General features: G+C 35.9%; 1 protein-coding gene across 1 annotated transcript; it reads right to left on the bottom strand.

The window, feature by feature from the left end:
* Positions 1-7,150: 7,150 nt before the first annotated feature.
* LOC113075595 (adhesion G protein-coupled receptor E1-like) lies at positions 7,151-15,261 on the bottom strand. Its single transcript, XM_026248274.1, has 11 exons — positions 15,092-15,261; positions 13,801-13,884; positions 13,341-13,490; positions 13,111-13,257; positions 12,850-12,996; positions 9,917-9,960; positions 9,721-9,834; positions 8,437-8,590; positions 8,217-8,333; positions 7,786-7,973; positions 7,151-7,690 (listed from the first exon to the last, which is right to left on the bottom strand). Exons 1-11 carry the CDS (start codon positions 15,114-15,116, stop codon positions 7,478-7,480), a joined length of 1,383 nt encoding a protein of 460 aa, XP_026104059.1. The 5' UTR covers positions 15,117-15,261; the 3' UTR covers positions 7,151-7,477.
* Between the last annotated feature and the right edge of the window lie 2,239 nt (positions 15,262-17,500).

The following is a 17,500-nucleotide window of genomic DNA, read 5'->3' as shown; positions in this document are numbered from 1 at the left end:
CTCAGATAAATGAGGCCCACGATTAATCAGATGCAAACAGAAATATAAAACCAGTCCTAATTGAAAGAGAACAAGTTGACAAAAAGATTGAATCCAAGATTGGGTGAAAATATGGTATAATGAGTGATTTCTAAGCTATTTTTTACAGGCCGGTCATTTTTGACCGGGAACACCACAAGTGTGACTATGTGCCATATTTTTTTACAAAACAAAAGTTTCAAAACAAAATTCCTGGTGAAACATTAGAGTAGACTAGTTTGATCAACAGTAGCCTTTTTTTTCATAATTTTTTTTCATATTTCCAAATTTACTCATAAATTATTAGTTTTTTACTCAAAAAATGAGATGCCTACTCTCAGATAAATGAGGCCCATGATTAATCAGATGCAAACAGAAATATAAAACCAGTCCTAATTGAAAGAGAACAAGTTGACAAAAAGATTGAATCCAAGATTGGGTGAAAATATGGTATAATGAGTGATTTATAAGCTATTTTTTATAGGCCGGTCATATTTGACCGGGAACACCACAAGTGTAACAAGGTAACAAACCCCCACAAAAAAGTAATAAAATTTCCCAAATTTTTTTTAGTTTTAGTTTAGTTTTAGAAAATCTTCTCCGGGTCAAATTGACCCGAACACCACATGAGGGTTAAAGGGAGCGCTCTTCGCTTGCTTTCTGTATTTAATCTTTAATCTAAGTGAGTTTTGTCTACCTCAGGTAGAAGATTTAATGCGTGTGTGGTTCGGATCGCAGTTTTTATGTCAAATTGGTTGGGAATGGGATTAAATTAGAGTTCTTGTTAGACATTGTGTCGGGTGTTCTGTTAATTACTTCGATTGTGGGAAGATTATTTTACCAGCCAGGAAAGGGCAACAAAAATGCCTCTGTGTTGTTACCACAAGGCATCGCTTACTTACAGATTCTGGAGGGGATGTATATTTGTAAGAGTGAGGAGGAAGTAGGCGGGTGATAAGTCTGTGGCTGTTTTATATGCAAACATAAATGTCATGAACTTTATGTGAGATGCAACCGGTAGCCAGTGCAAGGACATAAAGAGAGGTGTAATATAGGCCCTTTTGGGCGTGTTGAAGACCAGTCGTGCCACTGCAATATTACTTCAATGTTTAATTGCTCATCGTTCAATATGTATTGTCCCTTTGGTCTTTTTTTTCTACAAATAAAAATAAACCTACCATGATGGAAGTCTAGCCAGAAGAGCATTGCAGTAGTCCAGCCTAGAAAATAAAAAGGGCCTGGGCCAAGAAGTTCTGTTTGGAAGGGCCTGATCCTTCTGATGTTGTGCAATGCAAACCTGCATGATCGAGCTGTCTTTTCAATATCGTCCTTGAAGGTCAGCCAATCACCAAAGAATAATGTTTGATGAACCTAGCAGGATGATGAAATCTCACTGTAGAGTTGGAGTGGCAGGGAAGCTCAGACTTTGCCAGGTTGAGCTGTAGGTGATGATCTTTCATCCATGCAGAGATGTCCGCCAGACAGCCTGAGATCTGTGCTACTACAGATGGATCATCTGGTTGAAATGAGAGATAGACCTGTGTGTCATCAGCATAGCAATTGTAGGAGAAGCCATGTGCCTGTATGATGGGTCCCAGAGATGTTGTCATGTATATGGAGAAGAGAAGAGCTCCAAGATCTGATCCCAGAGGATACCCTGCGGCCAGTTGATGCTCTTTGGATGCCTCTCCTCCCAAGCAAACCCTTAAAGACCTACCAGTGAAGTAAAATTCAAACCAGTGGAGTGCAGATCCAGTGATGGCAGACATGAGAATCTGATAATTTACAGTTTTAAAGTAGCAGAGAGATCCAGCAGAAAAATAACTGATGAATTGGAGTAAGCTTTCACTAATTGCAGGGCTACAGTGACCGATGGTAAAGCAGTATCTTCTGTGAAAGAAATAATATAACTGTGTCTATAAAGGTGTGTACCAAATAGTCCATACCATTAGAAAAACAAAGGAATAGCATTCCTCACGAACTTCTTGTAGATTGCAGAATCTCCAGCGGGGAGGCCCTAACAGTATCTGTTGTTTCTAGCACTTTTGTCTTCGGGTATAATATTATATCCCACTGACAGAACTCAGGGTTTTTCCTGGGTCAGAATTGGTCTTCGGTGGTGGCTGACCGACATGATCATCCACACACAGCAAAGAGTACCCTAGTACCCACATGATCTGCAAGCCCAATATTAACAATAAATATTACATTTAAAATAAATACAAAGAAACTAGGGGTGGCACAGTTAAACTTGTTCACGGTTCAGTTTGTTTCACGGTCTTAGAGTCACGTTTTCGGTACACTTCGGTATGTGCTATGTTTATGGAAAAACTATACTTTTCTAATAAAAAAATAAAAAAATTCTACTACAAGCAACAGCACAAATAAATACAATAGAGTAAAGATATAAACAGTGATTTACATTTTTTTTGGGGGGGAGGGGCAGGTCTAGCATTAGTTTTTAGGTACAGAAATTGAATAAAGTAATCAAATGTAAAACAGCATTGCATATTGGACTGTATAAATTAAAGATTGTTCTTTATTAAAGTTATAAAAGCTTTTTAAATCAAGAACAGTGAGTGATTTATTTGTTGTTGCTGTTCAATTCATATAAAGACTGTCACTTTATGAGAATGATCCACTGATACAACAGGCATACGTCCAGCCGGCTATGTCTGCTGTAGAATATTTACCAAGACGGGCATTTTGACATAATTTTTTGTGTGAATTTGTCCGTTTAAACGCAATAGCTACTTCAGAGAGATCTTAATATTTGCGCGTTCTGAGGCGCGGGTTTGCGCGGAGCACATGCACAATTCTTCTCACTGCGCGCGCGAGCTCGCGTCCTTTGGCTCTTAAATGTTTAAACTGACAAAGCTTAAATGAGTTAAGTTTAAACACATATTAACGTGTGCTGTTCAGATCTCATCTGTGCTCGCTCGCTATCAGCACCCGGGTGATTATGGAATAATCATACATATTCCAGCAGTAATTCACATTGATCAAGAGTGAATCCAGGGTTTTTTTGTTTCTAGTTTTTTTCCCCCTCATCTCTATTGTTGTAATGTCTGGGAATCCAGAATGCGCATCCATCAACAGAAACATATATTAGTTGAACCCAGTTTGTTTAACGTGCTATTTATAGCAAACCATTTTACAGATGCTTTGTCAAATTTAAATTGAACCGCGGTCCGAGCACGAGCCGTGTGTTCGGTTTAAAAAAAAAAAAAAAAACTACTTGGAAAGATGGAAGAAAGCTGTTTTTGTAACATGGGAAATATGATTTTCAAAAGTTGCTGTCTAATATAACAGCCAGATTTTTGACTAGAGGAAGAGGAAGTAACAGTACATCCATCTAGTCGCATGTAATCTACGAGATTGTGTTGTGTATGTTTTTTGGGTCAATAATTAATATATCTGTCTTATCTGAATTTAATAGGATAAAATTATTGGTCATCCAATCTTTTACATTTTTAACACACTATGTTAGCTTAAATAATTTAGAAGTTTCTTCTCATTTAAATAAAAAAAAAATGGTAGCAATCGGACAAATAAGATCTAAACCATCTTAAACATCTCCTTGAATACCTGTATAGTTTTGTAATCGATCTATGAGTATGTCATGATCTATGGTGTCGAACACAGCACTAAGATCAAGTTAAACTAGAAATGAGCTGCAGCTTTGATGCAAGAAGGAGGTCATTTTTAATTTTAACAAGTGCAGTTTCTGTGCTATGGTGGGGCCTGAAACCTGACTGAAATTCTTCATACAGCTCTTTTTTTTTTTTTGCAAGAAGGAGCTCAATTGAGCAGACACAACTTTTAATAACATTTTAGACATAAATGAAGATTTGTGTTTCCATTTGAGGTTTCATAAGACGATTAAATAACTGCCAGCTTGAATGGTTTTGGGACGTGACCTAAAGATGACAAATTAATACTGTTGAGAAGCGGTTCTTCGGCTACAGGTAACAGCTCTTTCAGTAATATAGTGGGTACAGGATCTAATGAACATGTTGTTGGTTTAGATGCAGTGATAAGTTTATTTAGCTCTTCCTGTCCTATATTTGTAAAGCTCTGCAGTTTATCTTTGGGTGCGATGATGTTATCTATTTTATCAGTAAAGAAATTCATAAAGTCATTACTATTAAACGTTGATGGAATATTTGAATCAGGTGGCGTCTGGTTATTTGTTAATTTAGCCACTGTGCTAAATAAAAATAAGCTCGGCCCTGTTAGTTTTTAGTGCCTGTCTATGGCTGGACATACTGTTTTTCAATGCAATTCTAAAAACTTCCAAGTTAGTTTTTCTCCATTTGCGTTCAAGACTATGAGTTTCTTTCTTGAGAGAGTAAGTATTACTGTTACACCATGGCACAGTAACTTTTTATTCTGTAACCTTTCTGTAAGCCAGTCATTTCGTCTAGTTCATGTGTATTTTTGCATACAAATAGCAGTTGAGATAGATCAGGAAGGTTATTTGCGAATCTGTCTTTGGTGGCTGGAACAATAGTTCTGCCCAGACGGTAACGCTGAGGCATATAGTTATTATCAGTTATACGCAGCATGCATGATACAAGGAAATGGTCTGTAACATCATCACTTTGAGGTACAATATCTATAGCAGTAAGATCGATTCCATGCGATATAATTAAATCTAGTGTGTGATTAAAACGATGAGTGGGCCCAGTGACGTTTTGCTTTTGCGCCAATGGAGTTTATTAGGTCAGTAAATACAAGTCCTAATGCATCATTTGTATTATCAACATGAATATTAAAATCTCCCATGATTAGCGCCTTATCAACTGTAACCAGAAGGTCTGAAAGGGAAATCTGCAAATTCTTTTAGGAATTCTGTATACGGCCCTGGTGGTCAATACAAAGTAGCCAGAGCAAGAGATACAATAGATTTCTTTTGCGTATCTGACAGTGTAAGCAGAAGTATTTCAAATGAGTTAAATCTGTATCCTATTTTCTGGGTAACATTGAGAACATCACTTTATATTGCTGCAACACCTCCTACACGACCAGTCGGACGGGGCTCATGCTTATAACAGTAGTTTGGTGGAGTCGACTCATTCACACCAATGTAGTCATTTGGTTTTTGTCAGGTTTCCGTCAAGCAAAGTACATCAAAACTATATTCTGTGATAATTGCATTTACAATAACTGCTTTGCTTGTGAGTTTTGTTTAATGTTTATAATGTTTACAAGCCCAAATAAAAAAAAATGTTTTTGTTCATTTATTTGAAATTTTTCTGGTTTAAGCACGATTTTTTTCTAGATCCTACATTAAATTTATATTTTGACCTCACTATTGGGGGAGCAGACACAGTCTTAAGAGACTGGACAGTGCAAGTACTTCTATCATTTAAGTGGATAGAACAAAAGTCATCATCTCGAGCTCAAACTCGAGACACACGGCAGCAACAAACTGCAACAAAATTAATTTGTTATGTATAAAAGTAATCTCAACGATAATATTTGGCTTTGTTAACATTCTTGTTAAAGATAATGACTAAAAGTGGGTGGGTGTGGCGAAACTTATTTTAGTGTCTCATTTTTGTTATTAAAACATTCTTACCAAGACTTTCATCTGCAGTATTTTTTTTTTTTTATTATGATATATTTAATTTAGCTTTTAAACAGTTACAGTTGCATACAACAATTTTGTTTCTTTTCTCTTATACAGGATAAGATATTAGACATCATAGCGCCATCTACTGGTAAGAAGCACTAAACATCAGTCATTGGGTACCTGGTCGTGAAAGTATGAGAAACAACAGGAAGAAAGGGAATTCAAAGAGGATAAAATATACAAAAACAGCAATATAAAGTCTACAACAACACATCCACAAATATAATGTGCTACTTCTAAAGACAAAATATCCCTAGGGCTTACAGAGGTTATTTGTGTCAGTCGAGTTAGTTTCTCCTGCAGCACAGATGCAATAACTCACAGGAGTGTAACAAGATGTTGAATACTTTTCACAAGAACTGGGATCATTGCATTCATCTCTGTCTGTAATTCAGGGACAGATAATAAACAAAAACATGTCAAGTAAACACTCTCACATTGTCTGGATGTCACACAATAGATGAATACGAATCCAGTCAGAGTTGTCTTCAAAAGTGTCTTTGATCTTTGAAGCAGTTTGATGGCACTCAGTGGGTGTTGCACTGAATCGGTCCTTGAGAAGTTTAATGAAAAGCGCATCCATTAAAAAAAAAAAAAAGTGTCTCACATGGCTCTGGGGGATGAACAAAGGACTTCTGTAGTGAATCGATTTTGTAAGAAAAATATACCATATTCAAAACATTATTTTTGCACATGTATGTCAAAAAAAAAAAAAAGGAAAAAAAAGAAACGAGTCATCAGAAATTTGAATCTGATGCTGTTATGGCTTTATGTCACAAAGTAACACATATGAATAATGTCTAGCTGCACACTTTCTTCATTACCAACTTGCCCGCCCACAAACACAGTACATTTTCCATGTGGTTATCATCATCTTGAGAGGACGCTGTGTCCTACGCTGTGAGAGTACATTTGCTTTATCACATCTTTTAATTACCACAAACTTGTCAACACTTGACACCTACCACTGAAACTTCCTGCTCAAGTCCTGCTTGTAAATCAGTCTCTTGTCGATCAGCCAGTTCAACGGTTTCATCAAGCGTATAATCCATACCATCTTTTCCCAATGGGTATTTCGTTTCTGAAATGCGCTGTACGTGTTAGACCAGTCCGGAGCCAACCTCTGGATGTCATCTAGCCAATCACAGCAGTGAGGGCTCATGGAAAGGAGGGGTTGGGAGAGACTGATTCTTTGAACTATTGTGTAGGAGTCCTTCATGAATCATTAAGAAGTTAGGTGAAATAAATCTATTTTTGAGAAAACTAACATATTTTTTGAGCTTGCATGCATTAAGAGACTCATAAAACAATATTAGCAACCTTAAAATGGCATAATAGGGGCACTTTAAGAGCTAGTTTGGCCAACTAGCAGCTAGTCAAGGCAAAGACAAGTCTTACTTTTGGTAACAGAAACACTAGTCAGCAAGTCTTGTCAGTCTTCTATCAGCCCAGAAGTCGACTAAATCTAATGAAGAACAGAAGCAGGAGACAAAGTAATGTTGATAAAAAGTTTATTGAATAATTTTAGTTACATATGTTTCAATGCTCAGGCTTTACATGACAAACACAAATCCGACAAATGTTATTAATAGCAATGGAAAATTACTTCACAACAACTGTGACAATATAAGCATTGAAATGAACAAACACACACAGTTTGAATTTGAAGATCCTTATATCCTACGATACTCTGAGTTTGTCTTCTGCATTTAACCCATTCACACACAGCAGTGGTTCAGTAGCCATTTAAAACTGGGGGTTGGATGTCTTTGTTTAAGGGCACCTCAGTTATTGAGGGTGGAAAAGAGATGTTCATTTAGCTCAAGGTTTGCTGTCAAGCGTACAAAAGTTAAGAGTAGGCCTACAGACCCCAGTGTCACAGAGAACCGTCAGCACAGCAAAACTGCCGAGTTTATTACAGAAGCAGACGGTCTGATCGGCTCTGGAGCTCACTGTAGAGCAGCCAAGTGTTGACCACGCGCCCCCGTCCAGCTCAGGATCCCAAAACACACACATATGCTTCTCATTCTTTTTCTGGAAGGAAATGTAATGCAGAATTGTTAACTGATAGTGTATCATTATGGTGAAACACATTATATGTGGTGCATTGAGAACAAATTATTCCATACCTTCAAGTGAGAAAATGTGAGTTTTATTGGTTTCTTTAGGTTGGTTGTCTCGGTGTTAATAAAAGTGGCAGTTACTACTTTTGAATTAATCTTATAAGTTTGCTTTTTCTGTGTCTCTAAATGGTCAAAACAGCAGTTGAGTGATTCATCCAGACCTTTGTAGCTGAGCAGAGCTGCAGTCGTGAAGCCTGGTTGATGCACAAAGACAGTAAAAATCATTTTATACTGTACAATTAAAATAATAATAATAAATAGTTGTTAGTTGTGTATAGGTTTATACTGTTTTACTTCATTGTTGTATGTCTGTATTTATGTAGGACCGTGGTCCTGTGAAACACAACATTTAATTCCACTGTATGTCCACACATGTAGCTGAATGACAATAAAGCTCAACTTTAATTGAACTTGAATGTATTTATAATAATGTGTACCGTGGTATGTATTTCCTGTTGCTGTGTCCCAGTGGGAGGTTAACTGTGCTCCACTGATATTCATCCTGAAATCACCCTCAGGTGGAGAATTGCCCCTCTTTACTAACAGCTCCACTTCTGGAGGGCAGAAACCACATTACAAATGTAAGAATAAATTAATTGAAGCAGATGCTGCTGAAGATGGTACTTGTGGTGTAATGTTTAGTGACGTATTTCTTACCAGCTTTAGCACTTATTTTCCTGGTTCGACTTGCTGACAGCAGATGTCCGATCAGTTTTAGTATGTTTACCACAATCCTAAACAATGCTGAGATCATATCATTATCACCACTGAATCCACCGTGATTCAGATCATCTAGATCACTCAGAAATCCCTGTATTGTGGTGGGTGAAATGAGAGAGATTTGTGGATCAAGAGGACGTTTAAAACACTCATTTGAGCTCTGTGTATGTCTGCAAGACACTTGACCACATGATTTAACTTACCTTTGTGAAAAAGAACTACACTCAAGCAAACTGTAGGCTACTTTTAAAAGAGTACTTGCTATGGTAATAATTTCTTTAAGTGTGAATTGACCCCTAGTTGATGTTATGTGCAATTAAAACTTAATACTTAAAGGTGCAATGTGTCATATTCACAGCAATCTGTTTACAGAAATGCAATATATTATAGTTATAGTATATATATAGTTTTCAGAGGTGTATAAAGAACTTACTTAATGAAACATTATGTTTCTATTACTTAAGATTGAGCTATTTCTATCTACTCCATACAGCAGTGACAGTCTCATCCTCTCATTCACATTGACTCCATTGTTTAAAAGGCCCAGTGGAAGTCACCACTATGTTTCGACAGTAGCCCTAAAGGGAAAAACGTCTCTACAGAGCGCGCTTCGTAACTTTGTTGTTTCATGTAAATAAAACACTGACACAATGATGTACAATTGCATTAACATTTGCAATACCATCGATGTATTGAAAAATTAAGTAAATATAATTCCTTGATTTACCTTTGTAAAGAAATCTCATTGCCCTCTGCTGTCTTTACCGACGACATCTGTCCATGTGTACCTGTTCAGCTTGCTTCTCTAAAGGGAGGGGTGAGCTGGGGACTGAGACATTGGTTGTAATTCACAACCTCACCACTAGATGCCTCTAAAATGTACACTGCACCTTTAAGTAGGATTTAAACATATATACTAAATCATGTAATACATTTGTAAATATACATTTGTAATTATTTAACCCTTGCTTTTTTTTTCTTTCAACAGGGGTCAGCATGTCGTTAAGATGATTTAGCACATTGCTACCATGTTTTAGCATGTTGCTATCATGAGTTGGCACAATTTGCTAGCATTTTTTAACATATTGATAAAGAGTCACCTGTCTAACTCTACTCCCACCACACTTGGCCTTGTCTCACTCATAACATATACACAGTCTAACACAGTTTTATTTTTGAAAAAATTAAAAATAATAATAAAACTGATATACAAAGTGTCACCTTCAAAAGTTTTTCTCCATGCGCTTGTGTATTATTGTTCACAGACTCACTCTGATTGATTATCAGACAGCTGTCGGTCATCAAAGAGACGAGTTTTGTGAGCTCTGGAGATGTCTACACAGACAGCACAGAAAAAAAGAGAGTTCAGGTCATAATGTGTTGCTGTAATATTCTTTATCAGTAAGTTATGCAGTACCTGGGATGTGTCTTTCTCACTTAAAAATCTGTCACACTTAAGCTCTGAAAAATAAAACAAACATAATATCAATATCACGTGAGAAAAAAGTATAGATTAGGATATCACATCTGATATTCAGACCAGCAGCACAGATTGAAAGTGTTTTGACAAAAGCTCATTAAACAAGAGACAATAATTTCACTATGAAAAAAATAAATTATAAATCTTACCTAATTTCAATGGATCAACCTAAATACATTAATGTATCCTAGGGCTGCAACTAACAATTATTTTATAATCCATTTAGTTTAAGGAAGTGATTAAAACTGTAATTCATCGACTGGCCGCTTGAGGCTGTCTGCAAAGGGAGTCAGTCGCATTGACTCCCCATGTTAAAATGCCCAACTTTACAGCAGGAAAAAACATATTTACAGCCTGGTGCAAAAAAATGAGATTGGTCTATATAGCTAATCATGCCCTTCATGACAACTGTGAGGGGGTGGAGGGTATTAATTTTTTTATAACAGCAACCAGTTCCCGCCTTTTTGCCCATTTCCGATTGTCCGGGACAGTCATTCGGTGACGCGTTGCCAAGTTGGCAAAGGGCCGCTCTGCACACTTTGAGCTTCAAAAACGCTCTTCAGGAGTCTATGGGTGACATCTCGGACACTACGTCCATGTTTTATACAGTCTATGGTATTTGCTCTATAAATCATAACTTTGCATGTTTTCTGTGAGGCTAGGTTTAGGGGCGGGGTTAGGTGTGGTCATTTGAGCAAATAAGCCACCTCATAAAATATGTACAGATTACTGTCCACACATTCCATTTAAATAAACGATCATTTTGATTTGTAATGACGTTATACATCATTTCATGACGACAGACACAACACGATACTGTCATTATTTATTCACTCGCTAGAGGGCGCTTAACTTTAAAACCATAGTTTAAAACGTAAATATAGGTCATAATGTGCTTGCACAAACTACCCAAATGGTGTTTTATTTTTTTATTTTTTTTGAAGGACAGGCTCAAAAACAATATAAAGCATCTGACAATTTTTTCTGCCTTTCACAGATAACATCAATGATTATATTATACCTTTAAAAATAGCTTTTTGGGGTAATTACCAATACTGTTAGTTTAGAACAGCAGTAGTACAAACATTACAAAGCTGTTTAAAAACCTTACATAAATAATACAAAAATAGCAATCTTCCCTATTTAATCAGGATTTAATCAGGTAGAAACAGCTCTTTAGGGGCGGACTCACACTAGGCACTGTAGTCTTGTACAGAGCATGACTTCCCTCCCTCTCCTCTCCCAGCTGGCCTGCACTCTCATTACATTTAATGTTCGGGACCTGATGTATGGAATGTATGGGATGGATATGTGCAGTTTGTAAATGTGTGGTTTGAACAGGTCTGATGACCTCAATGTTTAACCTCTGTTCACAGGTGTCAGACACAGACAGAAGCCTGATGATAACTTCTTTCATGCTCTTCTCAATATTATGACGAACACCATTGTATTTAAAAGATTTAAAGGAAACTGTAAGATATGTGCATTATATTTTTTAAATGTTTTGTTATTGACGCAATGAGTCAGACAGTTATTTATGCTGAAAAAAAAATAGGCCTATCTCTTTCCATAAAATTATATAAACATTGTAAAATATATGATTACCTTTTAGGTGAAATTGCATAAATTTGATTTGTTTAAAACAATTTAAAATACTATTTGGCCATTGGAAAAGAAAAACAATGTTGAAAACTTTCTCTGAAATGTATTTTCAATGACACTGAATAGCGATGTGATGTCTCAAAAAATATAAATAAATAAAGTCTGTATCTCATATGTCATAAATAGCACAGGTATATTTGAAGCAATAGCCAACATTGTATGGGTCAAAATGATTTACTTTTCTCTATGCCAAAGATTATTGGAATATTAAGTGAAGATCATGTTCCATGAAAATATTTAGTAAATTTCCTACAGTAAATATATAAAAACGTAATTTTTGATTAGTAATATGCATGGAATGGAAAGCTTATTTATTCAGCTTGATCCTTATTAAAATTGACCCTTATGACTTGTTTTGTGGTACAGGGTCACATATTTTCCTAATTTATTGTACCCATAACTTCGTTAAACATGGGGTCACAGTATGACATCAGTATGATTTCGTCAATAGCTGGTCCTTTCTCATTTTAACCTGAAGCCCAGTCGAACCATGAGCCACCTCTTCAAGCAGGCCAGGGCACAGTTCAGCATGAAGTGATCACACTAGTCAAACAAACTGACTTTGGTGGTCAAACACAAACGCTCAGGCACGGTTCAGATCATCTAGTGCAAGCAACGATTGCAGGTCACCATTTTAACAGTGTAATGAAATTATTAATCCTTATTATGAGATTATTGTGGTTTACTTTGCCTATTTTGCTCAAACTGATAGTCATTTGTTGTGCAAACACAAGCAACCGTTGTGTGCTATAAATTATGAGAAAGCATGAAATATAATATATATGTGACACTGGACCATAAAACTAGTCTTAAGGGTCAATTTTTCGAAATTGAGATTTCTAAATCATATGAAAGCTGAATAAATAAGATTTCAATTGATATATTTTTTGCTATGATATGATAATATTTGTCTGAGATACAACTATTTGAAAATCTGGAATCTGAGGGTGCAAAAAAAAAAAAAAAAAAATCAAAATACTGAGAAAATCACCTTTAAAATTGTCCAAATGAAACTCTCAACAATGCATATTACTTATCAAAAATTAGGTGTTGCTATATTTACAGTAGAAAATTTAAACATATCTTTATGGAACATAATCTTTACTTAAAATCATCATTTTGACGAAAGATAATACAGTACATTTTTTAAAAACAAATGAAAAATTACTTAGTCAAAATGTGAACTTGAATGGTTTTAAAGGACTTACTCTCACAGAGTTCACTTGTATCAGTGAAGTTAGTTCTTCCTGACTTTAGTCTGAATCCAGCTTCACAGATGCAGTAGAAACCTCCAGCAGTGTTATGACATGATGCATGTTTTCCACAAAAACTGGGATCATTGCATTCATCTCTGTCTGTAATTTAGGGAAAAATAATAAACAAAAACATGTCAACTGAAAACTCTGACCTTAGACTGCAATCAAAGGAAAAAAATAAAATAAATAAATACATAAATAAATAAATCTGACCTATACACTGAACTCCTGAATTGAATATATCTTTTCCATTGCTGGAAATGTAGCCAGTTGCACATGTGCAATTATAACCTCCTACAGTATTATTACATGTTGTATTAGGACCACAATCATCGCTGCCGACCAAACATTCATTGATGTCTGAAATGAGATGAATAGAGATTCAGATGTTTTCTCTGCTGCACAGAGATCATGTGAGATTCATCATATCAAGCTCTCTTTACCTTGGCATACAATCCCATCTGCAGGTGTGAAATTATGAGGTGAAGGAGGTGTGAATCCTTCATGACATTGACAGAAGTAGCTGCCAGCAGTGTTGAAGCATGCTGCATTTCTTTCACAAATGGATGGTTGAATCTCACACTCATTCTCATCTATAACAATAACAGAGAAAGTCTGAATAACCATAGCACCTTTTCCTGATTTTAATTTACGATTCATTAATAAGTGCTGTTTCATGAATGTGTCCTATATCTACAATAGAATATCCAGCTATTCAGTAATATAAAACAATATCAACAAAACTTGATTATTATTTGTGTGTGTGTGTGTGTGTGTGTGTGTGTGTGTGTGTGTGTGTGTGTGTGTGTGTGAATAAATGTTGGCATGGACAACCCAAGTCAAATCCTGTTAAGCTCTGACATCAGAGTATCATACTGTATATGTTAGCTTGTTTACTCATACCTTCACACTTTCCTCTGCGCATTTTCTCTCCAGATCTGCAGACTGTATTCATCAGGATGTTCTCTGTCAGTGCTAACAGAAGAACTATGAGCAGAAAATAAAGAGCCTGTTACTGCAGGTTTAGTGTCTTTGGTGTAGTTTGTTGCACAGATCCAAAAGTCCAGACCACATTGATAATATGAGATTTTCTTTATGCAAATCTGCAATGCAGGTTAGATTCACAGATAGATTTAGGAATTGTCAAAAGTCAAACCAAAGACATTCAGAAAAACATAGTCAGTCTGACTTTTCAGAGTTCAAGTAGAAATGTAATACAAAAAAGAAAAGCAAAATAGCAGCATTTTCATTAGTGGTCTCAGACTACAGGACGTCACTGTATTTACATTGTGTTTGAAATGATGGTGCTGTTGTTGGGAGCACAGCTTGACCCCAAACAGAGACCATTATGATGAAAGAGGACAAGGAGTCAAAGATGAAGATGAATCACTTTACAGAGAGTTTGCTGAAAACAATGTTCTCTTCACTTCCAAAAATCTGAATAAGAGGATCCAGCCTCAAACTAACTTGATACAGAAACACTAAAACTTACAGCCATATGGATGGTCAGTGGATGTGTTTCTATTTTAACAGTACAGATTATTCTAGCATCTTCTGAAAATAGTATTATGTTCTTAACGCAAATGTGTTTATTACAAGATGTTATTATTAAAAAGGCCTCTGACACTAGCTTACTCTATTCTTTTCTATTCTATCAATTTTATTTTTATTTATTATATAATTATATAAAAAATGTACTGTCCTCATTTGTAAGTTGCTTTGGATAAAATTGTCTGCCAGATTACTAAATGTAAATGTAAATGTAAATATTTATCTTAATCTTAAAACATGCAGCCAAAATTAATTTGATTTATTCTATATAATGGCTAAAATTCCATTTTTTATGGGAATAACAGTTTGAGGAGACAAAATGGAAAGAATTATAAAAGAAAGGAATAATTCTATTTCTTATTTCTCCAGGGTCTAAACATGTGTGAGTCCCTGCCAATAATATCTGATTAATCAAATATAATTAAGTTAGTTACACATTACCCAAAAAAGACCATTCTGTAATCATTTACTCACCCTCATCCAAACCTGTTTGACTTTCACTTATTTTCTCTCAGATATTATTATCTGTGATAGTTTCCTCTCATTCATTTTTACTGTTTCTCTTTTTTGAACAGTTTGAGTTTCACCCTACAGACATCTGTTTCTATTCCTAATCCTAAAAATGAACTGAAATGTGACTCACCCAGACTCAGATACATGTGCCTCATAGTCAAAGACTTGCAAATAGAAAAATAATGACAGAAAATGGCTTATGATTTGATCTTGAGCAATATAATAAAGTTCTTGCGACTCTTCAAACGATGACGGAAAATGGTAAATATTGTGACTCTCTCTCTCTCTCTCTCTCTCTCTCTCTCTCTCTCTCCCTCCCTCTCTCTCTCTGTCTCTAATGCTGAAAAAGCTTGAAGTAACTGAAAGAGTTTTGTCAGTGCAGTCCAGCCCCCTGCTTTGGCTGAGATAAAAAATTTTTTTACATATATATTTCTGAGAAAAGCTCTTGGTTTGTAATAAGTTCAGTCTTTTCAGTATTTCATGAGTTTCTTTGTTTTTCGTAAAATTTCAATCTAGTTCTTCTGTAGCATTAATCTAGTTGAACAAACACTGTTGTTTGCATTCTGCTCATTCACGAGTGCAATGCAAAACACCAAAGTGATAACATTGTAATGTTTGCAGATGACAACATTGTGAGGCTCATGAGCAATAATACTGATAGCAGATAAAGATGTTTCTGCAGATGTGTTATTGACAGTGTTTCACCATCTGCTATGAAACCTGCTCAGTATCTGACAGGAACACCCTGCAGTGTGAAGACAGCACAATGTTCACTGGAGCCAAACTTACTGCCACTGAAGACTTTCATATCACAAGGTGTGTGAAGAACGTAACCTCCATTAGGAAGGACTCCTCTCATCCTTCCCAAAACTACTTTAAGCCCCTTCCATCGATGAAGAAGCTGAATATAAACAATAACTTTAAAATCACTGTGCCTCACTCTAAAAAGTGATTATTTTATAATTCACTAAAAGTATAGTCTATATATCACATTCAGTTAATAATAGTAATATGAACTGTATATTTAATTCACTCAGTACTTACAAATAAATAATATATTACCTACTTAATTCTCAATTCAGTTTAAAACAGGGTTACACTTTATTTCGATAGTTCACTTTAGACATTCTACGAACTAAAGTAACTTTAACAATATGTCAACTACATGTCAGCTAATTCTCATTAATTTGCAGCTACAAGTCTACTAACTCTCAGAGTAGACTGTTAGGGTTAGTATACAGTTTTTTACAATCACTTTATTACTATTTTCAGAACCTTGATGTAATTTTTCACAACTCTAGACACAAAACTCACAACTAATGATCAAAATGCACATTTTTCAAAACTCTAACCCTTTTCTCAATTGCTTGGATACAATCCACATAAAACTTTCATTTGTTCATCAAACAAAAATCACCTGTTCAATATGACACAACTTAACATCAAAGTGCTGCTATTTCAAAAGGCAATTCACACATTACATTTCAAATGAGTGTCTATTCATTTCCTTACAATGATCTAACTATCAATTGATTCAACTGCTCAAAATGATAAGTAACTGTTGCATTACTCTTAATGCATAGTTGTATGGAAACAGACAACAAATCTTCCATGTTTACTGTAAATCATGAACGTTTCAAGATAGCGAGATTCATTGTCACCAATTAGCCCGGAGCATGAACCAATTAGACTACAATATCCATGGATGTAGCCTAATATTTTATCATAATGCTTCATCAGACACTGTGTCTATGGCCCCAAATACTGTACCACCTTTTCAGACTATTTAAAGTATTGACAGTACTGCACTGTATAGATGCAGGCCCTTGTAATTGCTTGTCCAATTCTGCTAACTCATTACTGAGGACTGAGTGCACATTGTGGAATGAGTTTTATAGTGAAGAGTTGATTGGGATCCAATTGCAAGAGCATAGTGATACGTAACATGGAGCCAGCAGGTGATCCAGGTCACAACGGAGGTCAAGCAGTGATGGGAGGAAGACGAGGAAGACGTGTTGGTCAAAGGAATGGTAAGAGGACAGGCACCACTTCTGAGAGGTGGGCCTCGTTTGAGAGGTGTGGGGGAACGTGGTAGAGGACAAGGCCACGGACCAAGACAACGGCAGCAACAGCCTGCAATGACATCACAGCAGACCAGTGTCAGGCCTGGATTCACCATGCCCAAAGGTTTTTTCCAAGATGTTTGGTTAATGAAAACATCCATTGTGATGTAGATGAGAACCTGTGGCCAAATCCACAACACAGAGTTGATGACAATGTAGAAGTACAGTAATCACCTCCTGTATTCTCTCTACTACTGCAGTACTTTTACAGAGATGTATTTACTGTACATGTAGTACCATAAATGAAACCTGTATCACCTATTTTGTTCTACAATATTTAATGATTGTACGAACAATGACACAGTGAAACTATCGGTTGCTTGTGTGTGGGTGATCTATAGTTATGTTTCAATGGTATTTCACAGTAAATTGTGTTTTGAAACAATGATTGTGCAAGTGCAAGATTTCTTTAAAGA

The sequence above is a fragment of the Carassius auratus genome, unplaced genomic scaffold, assembly GCF_003368295.1.
Source record: "Carassius auratus strain Wakin unplaced genomic scaffold, ASM336829v1 scaf_tig00017222, whole genome shotgun sequence".
NCBI classification, from domain to species: Eukaryota; Metazoa; Chordata; class Actinopteri; order Cypriniformes; family Cyprinidae; genus Carassius; species Carassius auratus.
Note: the sequence above shows the minus strand (reverse complement) of the source record. Positions and strands in the feature narration are given on the sequence as shown.